We start from the raw sequence: 21,614 nt of genomic DNA on the forward strand, positions 1-21,614 counted from the left end.
GCGCAAGTGAACAGCAAACCTGGTTTCAAAAAACAAATAAAGCAACACCTGACGGCACAACGCCTCTCCCCCATGTGACCTACTTTTTGATGCACACACACAGACACACACACTACATGTTAATGTCTGTAAATTGTAGTCTTTTGTCTGTAATGTATTTTTCGTTATGTGTCGGACCCCAGTAAGACTAGCTGTCGCCATTGGCGTCGGCTAATGGGGACACTAATAAAATAAAATCTAAATCTCTCTCTTTTCTCATCCTCTCTCCCTCTCTCTTCCCCCTCCCCCCCACACTCTCGCTTTTCCTACTCAACTCTCTCCCTCTCTCTAGTTCCTTCTTCTTTCTCAACTCCATTTATGCCTTCCTCTCTCTCTCTCTCTCTCTCTCTCTCTTTCTCTGTCTCTCTTTCTCTCTCTTTCTCTCTCTCTTTCTCTCTCTTTCTCTCTCTGTCTCTCTTTCTCTCTCTCTCTTTCTCTGTCTCTCTTTCTCCCCCCTCTCTATGTCTGAAGGTTATTGCTCCGTCTCTTATCACTGACTCTCCTCCCAGGGTAAGGCTTTAGTACACTGCCTTCTTGTTCCCTACTCTAATCACTGCCTCTCAGTCATACTAAAACTACCTCACTGGAGCTTTACAGCTCCTGTGGACTAAAACACACACATGCAGAGACACACACGTGACACATAGGCACACACACACACACACACACACACAGAGAGAGAGAGTAGCCAGTCATAGAGACAAATAGAAGTGGGAAAGAGCAACACAGAGACCAGACAGATCAAGGGAGCAGCCCTCTACACAGACAGACTGGTGTAGAATGGGATGAGAGCCTGCCATGCTAATATGTTTTCAGATCAGTTGTCAGATCTGTTCTACAAGGACAGCCATCCTCTATTCTATATTCATGTTCATAAATGCTCCCTTTTATATGGTATGTAACTATATATGGAGTACAAAGAGCTTTCAAAAGGAAATATAAAAAATAATTCAATGACTGTGCCTGTGATCGACTGGTGTTTTATACTATTCCTACTAGACTGTAAAGTGTCCCTGAAAGGAAAAGGGGGAACCACAGTGTTGCGCGCTAACTTGACTCTCAAGTAGATTTAGCAAGATAAATGATTGATCTGTCACTATTTTAGTGGCCTTTTTAAATAATAAGAGGGCAGTGTTCGTTGGAGTGTTGCTATGTGTTTTTAGCACTTTCTAAACTGCTGTGAAAATTGTCTCACACACGTGTTGTCGCACGCACACCCACACACACACACACGCACTCCCACACACACACACACACACACACACACACACGCACTCCCACACACCCACACACACACGCACTCCCACACACACACGCGCTTCCTCCCCCTGAGTCAGTGTTGAGAGAGCTAATACTCATGCTTTGATGCCACCTGTATATCAGTGTGTGAAGTAAACGCATGCTTTGATGCCACCTGTATATCAGTGTGTGAAGTAAACGCAGGCTTTGCCGCTAACATCCACATCCACTAGTGCAGAGCAGAGTGAATACAGCTTCAGGCAGAGCACGGCGGCAGAGCACCCAGACTCCTCTCGTCTCGGTGAGTCTAGAACAATGACTGGAGTGTGGCTCACACAGTCACTTTCTATCCAACACCAAAGCACAAGAGTGTGTATTGGAAAAAACACTCACATACTCATTGTAGGTCTTATAATTGCGCGCTGTTTGTTCACCCGCACCCGCCCGCAGTTGCTAATAACCCTTCCGCAACCACCCGACTATAGGTGATACATTTAAAATCTGAGGCCCGCACCCAACCCTAAACCGCAAATATAGAAAATGTGCTATAGGCTACAGTCAAAGACTGCAGAACGGTTTTTTGACAGGGGGTGCAGTATTTTTTTTGCCTGATTTAGATATGTTTCTGCTTATAATTTCCAACATTTTGGTAGGCTATTTGTTAATCAACTTGTCTATAATTAGATACATGTAGCTTCTCTTTTGTCATTATATGTTTCCCTAGAATAATAAATAAACCCTTGCTCAACAGAATAATGTAATAGATTGATATAGTTAATGATTCAATCTAGTTGACATCAGTAAAGTTCTCTCTGTCATCTTTCGTGAAGCAAAGACATCAGCAGTACGCACTAGTAGCGTGTCAATCGGTGACGTCACTTGCTCTGCAAAGGCTGAGGTTTTAGTGGAGCAATAGGGAACAAAGCTTCATGGGTAACTGTTGTCGATGTGTGCAGAGGGTCCTGGTTCGAGTCCAGGTTGGGGTAAGGAGAGGGACGGAAGCAAGACTGTTAGGTGCGTGTGTGAACGTGAGTGGGTGCGCATGTGAGTGTGTGTATCCCTTTGAGAATTTCACTCTATTAACAGCATGCATACAGAAGTTGAAGGGTTCTTCTTGCCAATCCTTGTCCTAAGAGGTTCTTATCCTCTTAGAGCATTTATTAACACTTCACTCTGACTCTTCAGACATTCACTAGGAGCCGTGGAGAAGAGCGAGAGAAGATAGATCAGCTAGGTGCAGGCTCCTTATCGCTGCCAGGGCCTGCTATCTGCTATTCCCAATGGTGTCATTAGTTTAGTAAAATACTGCAGAATTTACTCTCCCCTTTGGCTGTTATATCAATGTTTCTAACTGTTTCTCCCCCCCTCTCCTTCTCTCTCTCTTTCAGAGGAAATAAAGGAGGAGTCTGAAAAATTAAGGTAAGTTGATTTTAATTAAGTTTCACATAAATATATCCTGGTTAAATCCCGCATGAATATTTTAAAGATCTGGAGAGTCCCCTGCTGATTAAAAGACCCATAAGTTTAATAAATTGTGACAATAAAATAATAACAAAGCTCATAAGCAATAGAATGGCAAAAGTCTTACCAGACTTAATACATATCAATCAAACAAGGTTTATTAAAAAAAGACACTTACAAACAAATACAAAAACATGTTTCAGTTTAATACAATACACAAAAAAAACAAGATATAGATGTATCTATAATGGCTGTTGTGAATGGCCTTTTCTAAAAACTTTCCAGCTGAAATAATACATTTAATAAAAATATTATAAATATCCTAAAGCAAAAATATACACAAATAATACATTATCTGATGAAATTGCTTTAGAAAGGGGCACAAGACAAGGATGTCCTCTCTCCCCCCTCCTGTTTGCACTGGCAATTGAACCTCTTACAGAAAGAATTAGACAGGACCCAAATGTAACAGGTATCAGTATTGGTAAACATGAATGTAAACTAAACTTATTTGCAGATGATCTCCTGATATACCTGACCAATATTGAAAATTCAATGCCCGCCTTGCCCCATATGGCTGCGCACAAATGGCCCAGCATCGTCCGGTGTAGGCCGTCATTTTAAATAAGAATTTGTTCTTAACTGACTTGCCTAGTTAAATAAAGGTTAAAAAAAATATATATATATATATATATACAGTGGGGGAAAAAAAGTATTTAGTCAGCCACCAATTGTGCAAGTTCTCCCACTTAAAAAGATGAGAGAGGCCTGTAATTTTCATCATAGGTACACGTCAACTATGACAGACAAATTGAGGAAAAAAAATCCAGAAAATCACATTGTAGGATTTTTAATGAATTTATTTGCAAATTATGGTGGAAATTAAGTATTTGGTCACCTACAAACAAGCAAGATTTCTGGCTCTCACAGACCTGTAACCTCTTCTTTAAGAGGCTCCTCTGTCCTCCACTCGTTACCTGTATTAATGGCACCTGTTTGAACTTGTTATCAGTATAAAAGACACCTGTCCACAACCTCAAACAGTCACACTCCAAACTCCACTATGGCCAAGACCAAAGAGCTGTCAAAGGACACCAGAAACAAAAGTGTAGACCTGCACCAGGCTGGGAAGACTGAATCTGCAATAGGTAAGCAGCTTGGTTTGAAGAAATCAACTGTGGGAGCAATTATTAGGAAATGGAAGACATACAAGACCACTGATAATCTCCCTCGATCTGGGGCTCCACGCAAGATCTCACCCCGTGGGGTCAAAATGATCACAAGAACGGTGAGCAAAAATCCCAGAACCACACGGGGGGACCTAGTGAATGACCTGCAGAGAGCTGGGACCAAAGTAACAAAGCCTACCATCAGTAACACACTACGCCGCCAGGGACTCAAATCCTGCAGTGCCAGACGTGTCCCCCTGCTTAAGCCAGTACATGTCCAGGCCCGTCTGAAGTTTGCTAGAGTGCATTTGGATGATCCAGAAGAGGATTGGGAGAATGTCATATGGTCAGATGAAACCAAAATAGAACTTTTTGGTAAAAACTCAACTCGTCGTGTTTGGAGGACAAAGAATGCTGAGTTGCATCCAAAGAACACCATACCTACTGTGAAGCATGGGGGTGGAAACATCATGCTTTGGAGCTGTTTTTCTGCAAAGGGACCAGGACGACTGATCCGTGTAAAGGAAAGAATGAATGGGGCCATGTATCGTGAGATTTTGAGTGAAAACCTCCTTCCATCAGCAAGGGCATTGAAGATGAAACGTGGCTGGGTCTTTCAGCATGACAATGATCCCAAACACACCGCCCAGGCAACGAAGGAGTGGCTTCGTAAGAAGCATTTCAAGGTCCTGGAGTGGCCTTGCCAGTCTCCAGATCTCAACCCCATAGAAAATCTTTGGAGGGAGTTGAAAGTCTGTGTTGCCCAGCGACAGCCCCAAAACATCACTGCTCTAGAGGAATTCTGCATGGAGGAATGGGCCAAAATACCAGCAACAGTGTGTGAAAACCTTGTGAAGACTTACAGAAAACGTTTGACCTGTGTCATTGCAAACAAAGGGTATATAACAAAGTATTGAGAAACTTTTGTTATTGACCAAATACTTATTTTCCACCATAATTTGCAAATATATTCATTAAAAATCCTACAATGTGATTTTCTGGATTTTTTTTCTCATTTTGTCTGTCATAGTTGACGTGTACCTATGATGAAAATTACAGGCCTCTCTCATCTTTTTAAGTGGGAGAACTTGCACAATTGGTGGCTGACTAAATACTTTTTTTCCCCATTGTATATATTTTCAGAATACTTAAAAATCTCAGGATAGAAAAATTAACGTGGAAAAAAACGAAATAATGGCAATAGGAAAAATAAAAAGAATAACTCATGATCTCTACAGCAATCCTTTATGTAGACCACAACATATATCAAATACTTAGAATCCACTACCGGTCAAAGGTTTTAGAACACCTACTCATTCAAGGGTTTTTCTTTATTTTTACTATGTTCTACATTGTAGAATAATAGCGAAGACATCAAAACTATGAAATAACACATATGGAATCATGTAGTAACCAAAATAGTGTTAAACAAATCAAAATATATTTTATATTTGAGATTCTTCAAATAGTCACCTTTTGCCTTCATGACAGCTTTGCACACTCTTGGCATTCTCTCAACCAGCTTCATGAGGTAGTCACCTGGAATGCATTTCAATTACAGGTGTAATACAGAAAATAGGGGGGGGGGGGTGTAATACTGAAAATAGCCCTATTTGGTAAAAGACCAAGTCCATATAATGGCAAGAACAGCTGAAATAAGCAAAGAGAAACGACAGTCCATCATTACTTTAAGACATGAAGGTCAATCAATACAGAACTTTGAAAGTTTCTTTAAGTGTAGTCGCAAAACCCATCAAACGCTATAATGAAACTCTCATGAGGACCGCCACAGGAATGGAAGACCCAGAGTTACCTCTGCTGCAGAGTATAAGTTCATTAGAGTTACCAGCCTCAGAAATTGCAGCCCAAATAAATGCTTCACAGAGTTCAAGTCACAGACATATCTCAACATCAACTGTTCAGAGGGGACTGTGTGAATCAGGCCTTCATGGTCAAATTGCTGCAAAGAAACCACTACTAAAGGACACCAATAAGAAGAAGAGACTTGCTTGGGCCAAGAAACATGAGCAATGGATATTAGACCGGTGGAAATGTGTCCTTTGGTCTGGAGTCCAAATTGGAGATTTTTGGTTCCAACCGCCTTGTCTTTGTGAGACGCGGTGTGGGTGAACAGATGATCAACGCATGTGTATTTCTCGCCGTAAAGCATGGAGATGGAGGTGTGATGGTGTGGGTGTGCTTTGCTGGTGACACTGTCTGTGATTTATTTAGAATTCAAGGCACACTTAACCAGCATGGCTACCACAGCATTCTGCAGCGATACGCCATCCCATCTGGTTTGGGCTTAGTGGGGCTATCATTTGTTTTTCAACAGGACAATGACCCAACACACCTGCAGGCTGTGTAAGGGCTATTTTACCTAGAAGGAGAGTGATGGAGTCCTGCATCACATGACCTGGCCTCCACAACCCCCCGACCTCAACCAAATTGAGATGGTTTGGGATAAGTCGGACCGCAAAGTGAAGGAAAAGCAGCCAACAAGTGCTCAGCATATGTGGGAACTCCTTCAAGACTGTTGGAAAAGCATTCCAAGTGAAGCTGGTTGAGAGAATGCCAAGAGTGTGCAAAGCTGTCATCAAGGCAAAGGTTGGCTATTTGAAGAATCTCAAATATTGTGACGAGTACTGAGGATACGAAGAGGCAGGACGCAGACGCAGGAATCAACAATGTAAAGGTTTACTTAACACTGAGCAAGAGAACAACAAAGAGCGAGTACACGACATGACACTAACAATCACACACAACGCAACACTGAACAGTCCAGGGCTGTATAGGGGTGGTGATGAGGTGCAGGTGCGCTGGAGGTGATTATGGTGCGTTGGGTTTCCATTCCGGTGTTGCCGAGGTGGTGCGCTCAGACCGGTGGCTCAGTAGACCGGCGAATCAGAGCGCTGGAGGGGAGCAACGGGAGGAGACGTGACAAATATAAACAAATCCAAATATATTTTAACACTTTTTTTGGTTACTACATGATTCCATATGTGTTATTTCATAGTTTTGATGTCTTCACTATTATTCTACAATGTAGAAAATAGTAATAATAAAGAAAAATACTTGAATGAGTAGGTGTTCTAAAACTTTTGACCGGTAGTGTATAAAGGTAACTTTATCCCATTGCTCAACAATATGAAAGCAGATCTAATTAAATGGAACCATTTTCCCATAAATCTTACAGGTAGAATAAATCTCTTCAGAATGGCATGGCTCTGAAAGTTTTTAGATTTATTCTCGGTAATACCAATTACCCTACCGAAGACGTTCATTAAAAAAGTATACTTGGTCATAAGACTTTATATGGGAAAATAAAACTCATAGAACACAAAGGAAAGTTTTACATCTTCCTAAGTCAGACGGGTGGTTTTAACCTTCCAGACTTTGTATCACTCGCCACCCAGGGCATTTACTTGCGACATATTGTTAAATGTACTAAAGAGGAACAATGGGTACATATTGAAGATGTGCATGCTCATCCCCAGAATCTTGTTACGTGTCTAAGGATAAAGCTAAGAACATTAACAACTTCATAGTTAAGAACGCTATAACAATATGGAAGAAAATTAAACGTATTCTACAAGAACCAATATCAATCCCTAAAAACACAACCCTATTGAACAATCCTTGGATAGCTTTTCAGAATTCACAGATAAATTGGTCCACATGGAAAACTAAAGACATAGAAAACCGTAAATGACTTAGTAATAGGAAATACATTTATTTCCATGACAGAATTAAAAAGCAATTGTAGATATGATGAAATGCATGCAACTTAAACGTTTCATATCAAGAAATGTATTGATTTGAGAGAGCCCATTCAGCTGACACTCTTAGGAGAAAAAAAAGAAACTACTGGATATTGGCACAAGGTGGAGGGAATGTTGGAACATAACTAACGGATCTACAGTAAACTTAAATGTACACTTAATCCAGTATAAACTAATGTATAGAATTGATTATACAAGAGACAAAATTCAGAAATTCTACAGCACAACGGCAGAGTCATGTCTGAAGTGTAAAACTAACAGTGATTCAATAATCCATGCCTTCTGGGGATGCTATAAAGTCCAAAGGTTATGGGCGGAGCTAGAAAGTTGGCTGTCAGAAGTGTTAAAATGTAAATTTACTTTTAATCCGTCTGTCTGCATATTTCAAGACATGGTATATGAGGGTGGAGTGAAATACCCGATGGGTTGGACGATACTTTTCTCGTCAATCATCTTGAAAAAACGTATACTTACAAACTGGAAATCAACAAATCCTCCATCATAAACACAATGGAAAGGTGAAATGATTTATTATCTAAATGTTGAACGTGCATGGGCGACTGAGAGAAACAAAATGGTGCAGTTTGAGGCCATGTGGTGGAGAGTGATGCAGGCACTAGAGATGGGGGTGTGAGCAGGTGGGTCCGGGCAGGGGTGATGTTGTGGATGTTTGTGTGCGTCTGTATGTTGTCGTTTGTATGTGGATGTTTTGTATTGTAAACAAAAATTCAAATAAATAATATCTTACAAAAGAAAAATAAATACATCCTGGTTAATTTAGGTGATTTTCTTGTTTCCTTTTGCTTGCCCTTGAGTTCAGTATAAAGGGTGTGTGTGTGTGTGTGTGGCCTCCAGTGTGTTTTTGTTTGTCTCAGCCTGGTCTACTTCTAAAAGCTATTCTCCCTGTCATTAATGGACCCCTGCCTAGTGCCTGGCTCTAGCCTGGGAGGGAGAGAGAGATTTCTATTTTTTATTAGGATCCCCATTAGCCGACGCCAATGGTGACAGCTAGACTTACAGGGGTCTGACACAGAGAAAAAGACATTACAGACAAAATACTACCATTTACATACATTAACATGTAGTGTGTGTGTTTGTGTCTGTATTTAACAGTTACACATACATGTCAGTACATACACTCAAAGTAGGCTAGCTTTCGCCTGGGAGAGGGAGAGTTTGCGTGTAAGTTTGTGTTTGTGGAGCTTTGCTGCCTGGTAACTGGGTCAGTGGAATGAAATGTACCATGAGTGCCACTCCTTTCCCTCCCTCTCTCTTTCTCTCTCCCCCTCGAGAATCCCACAGCAGGACTGGATGATCAGGGCTGGATCAGCATGTTCTATGTGCCAGCTCTGCTAGCTCAGCCCAAACGAGACCCCTGTGGTCGGTGAGGGGGTGGGTAGAGGGAGGTGGTAGAGAAACTGTCTGTGTCCAAATACCCATACTAGCGTACTACATACTTAAACTGCATACTATGTACCAGAGGTTTGGACTCAAGTCTGACTCGAGTCACAAATTTGATGACTTGACTTGATAGAAAATAAAACAACTTGAGACTTGACTTAAACTCAGGACTCGATTTAGATTTGAAACTAATGAATTGAAATTATCTGGCCAGATTTTGTAACGTTTTGTCAATCATTTTGTGGCACATAGTCTCTGTGGATTAGGCTACTCTTCATGCAGCCAGAGACAGTATCTCACTTGCAAAAAAAAAACTGATTGGCTAGTGAAACGATTGGACCAGCAAACTGTCAATCAACATAAGTTGGATGACCTACAGTAGCGCAGTGAGAAGGTTTTTGGGGGGTCGCAAATGTGAAATTGCATGGGGAAAATACATACAAAATTCATACATATTTTAATAGGCTAGATATAACCTATAATTTGTATTTTATATTTATGCCTTTGTTTATTCGATCTGGTTACTATCATAGGCCTACGGCATTGCACCAAATTCTTGTAATCTGTGCTTCAGAACCAAAAACTTGCGCGTCTTGACTGTTGACCGATGACCAGTCATCCAGATTAGTGACCAGAAAGCACTTGTTTAATTTTCTCCGGTTTTGCCTGGCAAAAGCAAAGTAGCCTACCTACGTTAATATTATCCATATCAAATTCAGTTTAGCAATCTGCTACGGACTCATCTTCGCCAGAACAATAGGCTGGTGATTTCATTGATCATTTCAGGTATGTCTAGTTTTTGTGGGTTATAATTATATGCCTCAGTGGTGGTACTGTATGTCTAAAGATAGCTGTAACATGTACCTATGGGATGAAGGCGTAACATATTCTGGAAAATTATTTACGATATTTGTGAGAAAGAAAAATAGAAAAATACAGACAGATCATGCTTTCCATCCAATCCTGCAACCCCCGCTGCATACAGGTAGGCTGTATGATCCTGCAGGCTCTGGACTCCAGAGAAGTCAAAATGTGACATGTTATCCCTAGTTGATGTAGACTCAAAATGAAGGTGTAAAACGCAGTTTATTTCTGTATCTTGCTTTTTGAAAATGCATCACCTGTGTGCATGTGCTTGCGCGGGGGTTGCAAGCTTTGAACCACTCCTTTTTGGGGGTCGCGAGTCAAAAAGTTTGAGAACAACTGAGCAATCAAACAGATTGCTGATTTGCTGTACAGCGATAGAATCGGTGCAGCGCAAACGTCAAATTGTAGGGAGAGAGGACTGACATAAATAAATATGCAGCTAAAGAATTGTTTGGTGATCAAGAATATTAATTGTTTACTTTGCATGCTCACCAGCAATGGGGCATCAAGCAACAATTACTAGTATAGGTCTTTGGTATGTCAAAATTGCTTGAAATGGATAATTGAGTTATGAAGCTTGCATTTGGAATTTGTTGTTAACATTTATTGTTACATAATCAAAATGTGTTGTAGACAAAACAATGAAAAGGGCTGTCTGGTTCCTCAATAAATAGGCAAAGATTTTGTGATCTTGGTACTACAGTGCATTCGGAAAATATTCATACCCCTTTAATTTTTTCCACATTTTGTTACGTTACAGCCTTATTCTGAAATGGATTAAATATTAAAATGTCCTCATCATTCTACACACAATACCCCATAATGACAAAGCGAAAAACAGTTTTTTTGATTTTTTTGCAAATGTATAAAAAATAAAAAACAGATACCTTATTTACATAAGTATTCAGACCCTTTGCTATGAGACTCAAAATTGAGCTCAGGTGCATCCTGTTTCCATTGATAATCCTTGAGATGTTGCTACAAATTGATAGGAGTCCACCTTTGGTAAATTCAATTGATTGGACATGATTTGTAAAGGCACACACCTGTCTATATAAGGTCCCACAGTTGACAGTGCATGTCAGAGCAAAAACCAAGCCATGAGGTTGAAGGAATTGTCCGTAGAGCTCCGAGACAGGATTGTGTCAAGGCACAGTTCTGGGGAAGTGTACCAAAAATTGCCTACAGCATTGAAGGTCCCCAAGAACACAGTGGCATCCATCATTCTTAAATGGAAGAAGTTTGGAACCACCAAGACTCTTCCTAGAGCTGGCCGCCCGGCCAAACTGCGCAATCGGGGGAGAAGGGCCTTGGTCAGGGATGTGACCAAGAACACGATGGTCACTCTGACAGAGCTCCAGAGTTCCTCTGTGGAGATGGGAAAACCTTCCAGAAGGACAACCATCTCTGCAGCACTCCACCAATCAGGCCTTTATGGTAGAGTGGCCAGACGGAAGCCACTCCTCAGTAAAAGGCACATGACAGCCCGCTTGGAGTTTGTCAAAAGGCACCTAAACCAGGTAAGCCAGTTGAGAACAAGTTCTCATTTACAACTGCGACCTGGCCAAGATAAAGCAAAGCTATGCGATAAAAACAACAACCAGAGTTACATATGGGGTAAAACAAAACAAAGTCAAAAATACAACAGAAGATATATATACAGTGTGTGCAAATGTAGCAAGTTATGGAGGTAAGGCAATAAATAGGCCATAGTGCAAAATAATTACAATTAGTATTAACACTGGAATGATAGATGTGCAAGAGATGATGTGCAAATAGAGATACTGGGGTGCAAATGAGCAAAATAAATAACAATATGGGGATGAGGTAGTTGGGTGGGCTAATTTCAGATGGGCTGTGTACAGGTGCAGTGATCGGTAAGGTGCTCTGACAACTGATGCTTAAAGTTAGTGAGGGAGATACAGTGGGGGAAAAAAGTATTTAGTCAGCCACCAATTGTGCAAGTTCTCCCACTTAAAAAGATGAGAGAGGCCTGTAATTTTCATCATAGGTACACGTCAACTATGACAGACAAATTGAGAAAAAAAATCCAGAAAATCACATTGTAGGATTTTTAATGAATTTATTTGCAAATTATGGTGGAAAATAAGTATTTGGTCACCTACAAACAAGCAAGATTTCTGGCTCTCACAGACCTGTAACTTCTTCTTTAAGAGGCTCCTCTGTCCTCCACTCGTTACCTGTATTAATGGCACCTGTTTGAACTTGTTATCAGTATAAAAGACACCTGTCCACAACCTCAAACAGTCACACTCCAAACTCCACTATGGCCAAGACCAAAGAGCTGTCAAAGGACACCAGAAACAAAATTGTAGACCTGCACCAGGCTGGGAAGACTGAATCTGCAATAGGTAAGCAGCTTGGTTTGAAGAAATCAACTGTGGGAGCAATTATTAGGAAATGGAAGACATACAAGACCACTGATAATCTCCCTCGATCTGGGGCTCCACGCAAGATCTCACCCCGTGGGGTCAAAATGATCACAAGAACGGTGAGCAAAAATCCCAGAACCACACGGGGGGACCTAGTGAATGACCTGCAGAGAGCTGGGACCAAAGTAACAAAGCCTACCATCAGTAACACACTACGCCGCCAGGGACTCAAATCCTGCAGTGCCAGACGTGTCCCCCTGCTTAAGCCAGCACATGTCCAGGCCCGTCTGAAGTTTGCTAGAGTGCATTTGGATGATCCAGAAGAGGATTGGGAGAATGTCATATGGTCAGATGAAACCAAAATATAACTTTTTGGTAAAAACTCAACTCGTCGTGTTTGGAGGACAAAGAATGCTGAGTTGCATCCAAAGAACACCATACCTACTGTGAAGCATGGGGGTGGAAACATCATGCTTTGGGGCCAACAAAGGGTATATAACAAATTATTGAGAAACTTTTGTTATTGACCAAATACTTATTTTCCACCATCATTTGCAAATAAATTCATTAAAAATCCTACAATGTGATTTTCTGGATTTTCTTTTCTCATTTTGTCTGTCATAGTTGACGTGTACCTATGATGAAAATTACAGGCCTCTCTCATCTTTTTAAGTGGGAGAACTTGCACAATTGGTGGCTGACTAAATACTTTTTTTCCCCACTGTAAAGTATAGATCGATTTTCGAAACGTTGCATACTATTAAACATTCTTTTTTTCGCATACTCAAACGGCCTACTAAGATTTGGGTATTCAGACACGGGTATTTGGGTATTTAAGCTTCCTCTCACAAATGCCCTGCCCAAATTGTCTTTAGGTGGGGGAGGAGTGAGTGAAGTAGGGAATTTATATACAGACACCTTACCCAACCTTTCGCAAAGCTGCCCTGGCCTTCGGGTTTTAGAAAAGTACTAAAAATCACCCATAGCATCACTTATTCCCAAGGATCTTCTGTAAGCCAAAAGGTGTCAACAATTGTAGAAGCAGAAGCAACGCTAGCTGAAAATCTAGTGTTAGCATTCTAGTCTCCATAGATGCTTAACCCCATTTGATGTAAATTATGAATATGAGCAGGCTAATCCTGTATGTTGCTTATTAGAGGGGAGAACGCATGCTAAGCAGGGAGGGACACAGTGACTCATGACTCATAGAATTAGCAGAAGTAGAATGGACATTTCCATTCAAAACAACATTGTTGCATCGTCTCTCAAAATTCTGTACGCTTCCTCTTCTCCTCCTTTTCCCCTCTGTCTCTCTGTGTCTCTCTCTCTCTCTTTCTCTCTGTCCTTTCTCTCTCTCTCCCTCTGTCCTTCTCGTTCTCTGTCCTTCTCTCTATCTCTGTCCTCTCTCTCTCGGTCCTCTCTCTCTCTCTCTCTCTCTCTCTCTCTCTCTCTCTCTCTCTCTCTCTCTCTCTCTCTCTCTCTCTCTCTCTCTCTCTCTCTCTCTCTCTCTCTCTCTCTCTCTCTCTCTCTCTCTCTCTCTCTCTCTCTCTCTCTCTCTCTCTCTCTCTCTCTCTCTCTCTGTCTCTATCCCGTGTCCCACTGCACTCTGCGAGGTAATCACTCAAAAGAAGCTGAAGTCATCCTTTCTCTCTGCCAAGACACAAACAACACAGTCTTCACCCCTCTCCCCCCCCCCCCCCCCCCCCTTCTTCCTCCGTCCTTGGCTCAGAGCTCCGTGCAGTCTGGGTGTGGTTGTTCTGATCTATAATGTTTTAGCCTACAGCTAAGGACCCCTGGTTTAGATCTACACTGAGGGAAAAAAAGTTCAGTCTATAATTTAAATGGTAGGTTTGTTTGAACAGTGAGTGACAGAATAACAACAACAAAATCCAGAAAAACGCAAATTTTATAAATTGATTTGCATTTTAATTAGGGAAATAAGTATTTGACCCCCTCTCAATCAGAAAGATTTCTGGCTCCCAGGTGTCTTTTAAAGACACCTGTCCACAGAAGCAATCAATCAATCAGATTCCAAACTCTCCACCATGGCCAAGACCAAAGAGCTCTCCAAGGATGTCAGGGACAAGATTGTAGACCTACACAATGGGCTACAAGACCATCGCCAAGCAGCTTGGTGAGAAGGTGACAACAGTTGGTGCGATTATTCACAAATGGAAGAAACACAAAATAACTGTCAATCTCCTTCGGCCTGGGGCTCCATGCAAGATCTCACCTCGTGGAGTTGCAATGATCATGAGAACGGTGAGGAATCAGCCCAGAACTACACGGGAGGATCTTGTCAATGATCTCAAGGCAGCTGGGACCATAGTCACCAAGAAAACAATTGGTAACACACTACGCCGTGAAGAACTGAAATCATGCAGCGCCTGCAAGGTCCCCCTGCTCAAGAAAGCACATATACAGGGCCGTCTGAAGTTTGCCAATGAACATCTGAATGATTCAGAGGAGAACTGGGTGAAAGTGTTGTGGTCAGATGAGACCAAAATCGAGCTCTTTGGCATCATCTCAACTCGCCGTGTTTGGAGGAGGAGGAATGCTGCCTATGACCCCAAGAACACCATCCCCACCGTCAAACATGGAGGTGGAAACATTATGCTTTGGGGGTGTTTTTCTGCTAAACCTTAATGACTTGGAGATCTGCAAAGAGGAGTGGAACAAAATCCCTCCTGAGATGTGTGCAAACCTGGTGGCCAACTACAAGAAACGTCTGACCTCTGTGATTGCCAACAAGGGTTTTTCCATCAAGTACTAAGTCATGTTTTGCAGAGGGGTCAAATACTTATTTCCCTCATTAAAATGCAAATCACTTTATATCATTTTTGACATGCGTTTTTCTGGATTTTGTTGTTGTTATTCTGTCTCTCATTGTTCAAATAAACCTACCATTAAAATTATAGACTGATCATGTCTTTGTCAGTGGGCAAACATACAAAATCAGCAGGGGATCAAATACTTTTTTGCCTCACTGTATAATGTGTTAACCTACAGCTAAGGACCTCTGGTTTAGATCTATAATGTGTTAACCTACAGCTAAGGACCCCTGGTTTAGATCTATAATGTGTTAACCTACAGCTAAGGACCCCTGGTATAGATCTATAATGTGTTAACCTACAGCTAAGGACCCCTGGTTTAGATCTATAATGTGTTAACCTACAGCTAAGGACCCCTGGTTTAGATCTATAATGTGTTAACCTACAGCTAAGGACCCCTGGTTTAGATCTATAATGTGTTAACCTACAGCTAAGGACCCCTGGTATAGATCTATAATGTGTTAACCTACAGCTAAGGACCCCTGGTTTAGATCTATAATGTTTTAGCCTACAGCTAAGGACCCCTGGTTTAGATCTATAATGTGTTAACCTACAGCTAAGGACCCCTGGTATAGATCTATAATGTGTTAACCTACAGCTAAGGACCCCTGGTATAGATCTATAATGTGTTAACCTACAGCTAAGGACCCCTGGTTTAGATCTATAATGTGTTAACCTACAGCTAAGGACCCCTGGTTTAGATCTATAATGTGTTAACCTACAGCTAAGGACCCCTGGTTTAGATCTATAATGTTTTAGCCTACAGCTAAGGACCCCTGGTTTAGATCTATAATGTGTTAACCTACAGCTAAGGACCCCTGGTTTAGATCTATAATGTGTTAACCTACAGCTAAGGACCCCTGGTTTAGATCTATAATGTGTTAACCTACAGCTAAGGACCCCTGGTTTAGATCTATAATGTGTTAACCTACAACTAAGGACCCCTGGTTTAGATCTATAATGTGTTAACCTACAGCTAAGGACCCCTGGTTTAGATCTACGATCCATAAAGACAAACAGCACTCACAAATATGGCTTTACCCTTGGTTTTATTCCTTAGCAACAGTAACAAGGATGTGATTTTGGCCACAAAGGCTTTCGACAGCATAAAGACACACTTGACAGAGCAGAGAGCATTATTATCAGGTGTATGACATCGTGGATCTCTTCTCCTAAAATAGATGACTGGTAGATTAATTGCAGCCCCCTTTCTTTATAAGAGTTATTAGCTGCTTACAGTGTATCAAATTGAGCTGCATAAAGAACATGCATAAAGCCATTAACAGTACACTGCCAGTAGTGTGTTAGCCTCTGCTGAGTCCCCAACAACCGGATATTCCGGTTTTCAGGGGAAATGGAAAGCGATTTCCGCTTTTGGATGTTAACAAGGCGACACTCCATCTTAACTCCTCCTCCACATTTGCTGGATTGGTTGAACAGTGAAGAAGAGTTTTTTGTTCTTAGATTTTAGTCATTTAGCAGACACTCTTATCCAGAGCGCCTTACAGTTAGTGAGTGCATACATTTTCATACTGGCCCCCCGTGGGAATCGAACCCACAACCCTGGCGTTGCAAGCTCCATGCTCTATCAACTGAGCTACAGGGGACTTCTCATCAAGACCAGTATGTAGGGGATCCAGTTTCTTTTGCGCCTGCTACATTATGTTAGTAGTGTGTGATTGGTAGAATAAAGACTGCTTAAGATGTGGGATATGTTTTTATTATGACAGAATATGTACTATGATCTTGGTTTTATTTTTTCTTTGTCTCTCCAGTCCTCCTCCAGACAGCAAATCAGATTCCAGCACTCTTCCGCCAATCAAATCAAAGACCAGCTTCGTAGAGGCCGACAAGTATTTCCTGCCGTTTGAGTTGGCATGTCAGTCCAAATGTCCCCGCATCGTCATTACATCACTAGACTGTTTACAGGTCAGTAGCAGAGGAGGTCAGGACGTGAACCCTGTGTGTCTAAAACTGTCTAGGCTGCATGTTTCTGACCATCACCGTAATGATATGTCAAAACAAATATGGTAATTTGGTTAAGGACTATATTGATATTAAATTATACATACGGTTTGGAGTCATCTAAAGTTATTTCAGTTTCAGTGCAATTTCTAACTGGAATTTGACGTTGACCTGAAATAAAGAAATGTTGTATTTACATAGAAAGTTCAGTGACACTGGTTCATAGTGCAGTTCATGATGATATGGGGTGTTTTCTGAATGGAATTCACAAGTTGTGTTTATCTAATCTCTGTAAAATCTTGCGTAATTTGGTCAGTGATTAACTTCTGGGTCTATACGTGTTAGAAATTGAGAGCTCACACTTGCAAAAGGAAACTCAGCCAAAGCCAGTGTTTATCTGTTGTTCTGTGTGTTTGGTGTTTGTCCTGTAGAAGCTGATAGCGTACGGCCACCTGACAGGCAGCGGTCCAGACAGCACGGCCCCCGGCAAAAAGCTCATCGACAGGATCATCGAGACCATCTGTGGCTGCTTCCAGGGACCACAGACAGATGAGGGGGTGCAGCTACAGATCATTAAGGTTGGCCTCTGCGGTTGTTTGGTCTGCAAGAAAGTGTGTTTTGGATATTGTGTGTTCTGCTGTTGGATTCTATGCTTGCCTGCATGGTGATTATTTAGAATATAGAATTGTGTTATATCTGTTTATACCATGGTATTGTTGAATTCTTGTTTCTGATTGGCTTGAAGGGCATTCTAGAGCGTGCATTATTTCCCTATAACGCACAGTATATTTGCACGGTAGAATTCAATGGCTATAGTTCATTCTTACGTGTTCTATGTTTGAGCTGCTTTTAAGAGCAAAAGTGTAATTCAAAACATTATTGGCATTGTTGAATTTGATTTTCATAATAGCAAGCTAGGACTGATGGTTTGGTTAGCTGAACTAGCAAGTCTGTTTGTTTGAAAAACAGCCCCAGACCATTATTCCTCCTCCACCAAACTTTACAGTTGGCACTATGCATTCGGACAGGTAGCGTTCTGCTGGCATCCGTCAAACCCAGATTTGTCCGTTGGACTGCCAGATGGTGAAGCGTGATTCATCACTCCAGAGCTCCAGAGTCTAATGGCGGCGAGCTTTACACCACTCCAGCTGACGCTTGGCATTGCGCATGGTGATCTTAAGCTTGTGAGGCTGCTCGGCCATGGAGACCCATTTCATGAAGATGCTGACGTTGCTTCCAGAGGCAGTTTGGAACTCGGTAGTGAGTGTTGCAACCGAGGACAGACGATCTTTACGTGCTACGCGCTTCAGCACTCGGTGGTCCTGTTCTGTGAGCTTGTGTGGCCTACCATTTGCGGCTGAGGTGTTGTTGCTCCTAGAAGTTTCCACTTCACAATAACAGCACTTACAGTTGACCGGGGAAGCTCTAGCAGGGAAGAAATTTGACGAACTGACTTGTTGGAAAGGTGGCATCCTGTGACGGTGTCACGTTGAAAGTCACTGAGCTCTTCAGTAAGGCCATTCTACTGTCAATGTTTGTCTATGGGGATTGCATGGCTGTGTACTCGATTTATACACCTGTCAGCAACGGGTGTGGCTGAAATAGCCGAATCCACTAATTTGAAGGGGTGTCCACATACTTTTATATATATAGTGTATCTAGTAAACCAGCTAGCTGAACACATAGCCATGGTATAAAAAGGATAATCAACTCGGGGCTCTATGCGTTCTCGGGAAAATAATACAACTCTGTGGAAGGTCAGTTCCACTCTGCTACACTCTAAAAAGTAAAGGTTCCTGGAGGATCCTTTAGGGGTTCTTCAAATTGAAACTGTTGGGGAACCCCTATAAGTTCTTCGAAGAACCCTTTAAAAGGGTTCTTCAAAGAACCCCTTTTAATGGATCCTCAAATAACCTTTTGAATAACCTTTTGGGGTAAATTTTTTAACTACCCCCCTATTATTATTAATTAATAATATTAATAATAATACGCATAACAATAACAACAATAACATAATATTTTAGTTGTCAGTGGTTGTTATGATTTTAGTGGCAAAGCAGAATAAAAAAATCTAAATATGAGGTCAACTCCCAGCAGAGCCCCAAGTCCAATGTGTATTTCCTCTGGTGTGTTGATGTTGATGTTCTCCGTATCCATAGCCATAATGATTTTGCAGTGTATGGTGATCAAACAGGTTTCCTGTTATATTCATCAGAGGTGTAGGGAGGGTGAAGTCTGTGAATCCAAAAAATAGTAATTATACAGATGTTTAACAAAACATGCACACAACAGTATTCATACAGTGGGGGAAAAAAGTATTTAGTCAGCCACCAATTGTGTAAGTTCTCCCACTTAAAAAGATGAGAGAGGCCTGTAATTTTCATCATAGGTACACGTCAACTATGACAGACAAAATGAGAAAAAAAAATCCAGAAAATCACATTGTAGGATTTTTAATGAATTTATTTGCAAATTATGGTGGAAAATAAGTATTTGGTCACCTACAAACAAGCAAGATTTCTGGCTCTCACAGACCTGTAACTTCTTATTTAAGAGGCTCCTCTGTCCTCCACTCGTTACCTGTATTAATGGCACCTGTTTGAACTTGTTATCAGTATAAAAGACACCTGTCCACAACCTCAAACAGTCACACTCCAAACTCCACTATGGCCAAGACCAAAGAGCTGTCAAAGGACACCAGAAACAAAATTGTAGACCTGCACCAGGCTGGGAAGACTGAATCTGCAATAGGTAAGCAGCTTGGTTTGAAGAAATCAACTGTGGGAGCAATTATTAGGAAATGGAAGACATACAAGACCACTGATAATCTCCCTCGATCTGGGGCTCCACGCAAGATCTCACCCCGTGGGGTCAAAATGATCACAAGAACGGTGAGCAAAAATCCCAGAACCACACGGGGGGACCTAGTGAATGACCTGCAGAGAGCTGGGACCAAAGTAACAAAGCCTACCATCAGTAACACACTACGCCGCCAGGGACTCAAATCCTGCAGTGCAATACGTGTCTCCCTGCTTAAGCCAGTACATGTCCAGGCCCGTCTGAAGTTTGCTAGAGTGCATTTGGATGATCCAGAAGAGGATTGGGAGAATGTCATATGGTCAGATGAAACCAAAATACAACTTTTTGGTAAAAACTCAACTCGTCGTGTTTGGAGGACAAAGAATGCTGAGTTGCATCCAAAGAACACCATACCTACTGTGAAGCATGGGGGTGGAAACATCATGCTTTGGGGCTGTTTTTCTGCAAAGGGATCAGGACGACTGATCCGTGTAAAGGAAAGAATGAATGGGGCCATGTATCGTGAGATTTTGAGTGAAAACCTCCTTCCATCAGCAAGGGCATTGAAGATGAAATGTGGCTGGGTCTTTCAGCATTACAATGATCCCAAACACACCGCCCGGGCAACGAAGGAGTGGCTTCGTAAGAAGCATTTCAAGGTCCTGCAGTGGCCTAGCCAGTCTCCAGATCTCAACCTCATAGAAAATCTTTGGAGGGAGTTGAAAGTCCGTGTTGCCCAGCGACAGCCCCAAAACATCACTGCTCTAGAGGAGATCTGCATGGAGGAATGGGCCAAAATACCAGCAACAGTGTGTGAAAACCTTGTGAAGACTTACAGAAAACGTTTGACCTGTGTCATTGCCAACAAAGGGTATATAACAAAGTATTGAGAAACTTTTGTTATTGACCAAATACCGTAATTTTCGGACTGTAAGCCGCGCCTTTTTTCCAATTTTTCGACCCTGCGGCTTATATAACGGTGCGGCTAATCTATGGATTTTTACAGCTAACGGCCACTAGAAGACCTCCTAAATCTATGGATTTTACAGGTTACAGTCCACCAACTTTAACTCTATGGGCTCTATGACCGGTCCGCGCCCCCCACCTTTAAGCGGCGGGCTCCAGCAGGAAAAGCTGGAGGCCGGAAAAGAGTGAGACAGGTAGCGCGCAAAAGTAAAAGTGGAACCGAGAGTGGTACGAGAGACAGAACGAGAGACAGAACGAGAGCGAGACAGACAGACATTACGAGAGCGAGACAGTTTGTCTCTTTCCCGACAATCCCCTCTGTGCACGAACCCTTACATATGGTAATTAAACATTAAAACACCTGCGGCTTATAGTCCAGTGCGGCTTATATATGTACACATCATTCAATATCATTCAATTTAGCTGCTGCGGCTTATACTCCGGTGCGCCTTATAGTGCGGAAAATACGGTACTTATTTTCCACCATAATTTGCAAATAAATTCATTAAAAATCCTACAATGTGATTTTCTGGATTTTTTTCTTCTAATTTTGTCTGTCATAGTTGACGTGTACCTATGATGAAAATTACAGGCCTCTGTCATCTTTTTAAGTTGGAGAACATGCACAATTGGTGGCTGACTAAATACTTTTTTTCCCCACTGTACCTTGGTTTTTGTGGTAAATGTGAATGAAAAAAACTG

General features: G+C 41.7%; 1 protein-coding gene across 1 annotated transcript in view; it reads left to right on the plus strand.

Moving 5' to 3' along the window:
• Positions 1-21,614, plus strand: part of LOC311109100 (brefeldin A-inhibited guanine nucleotide-exchange protein 1-like) — a gene marked incomplete at its 3' end in the record, with an annotated part of 70,575 nt that overhangs the window by 46,226 nt on the left and 2,735 nt on the right. The window contains exons 2-4 of the mRNA XM_084151905.1: positions 2,667-2,697; positions 16,958-17,111; positions 17,579-17,725. Of these exons, the coding sequence (XP_084008031.1) occupies positions 2,667-2,697; positions 16,958-17,111; positions 17,579-17,725 (332 nt within the window). The remainder of the gene's footprint in view (positions 1-2,666; positions 2,698-16,957; positions 17,112-17,578; positions 17,726-21,614) is intronic.

This window comes from Coregonus lavaretus, assembly GCF_964263955.1.
Source record: "Coregonus lavaretus genome assembly, chromosome: 34".
Classification (NCBI taxonomy): domain Eukaryota; kingdom Metazoa; phylum Chordata; class Actinopteri; order Salmoniformes; family Salmonidae; genus Coregonus; species Coregonus lavaretus.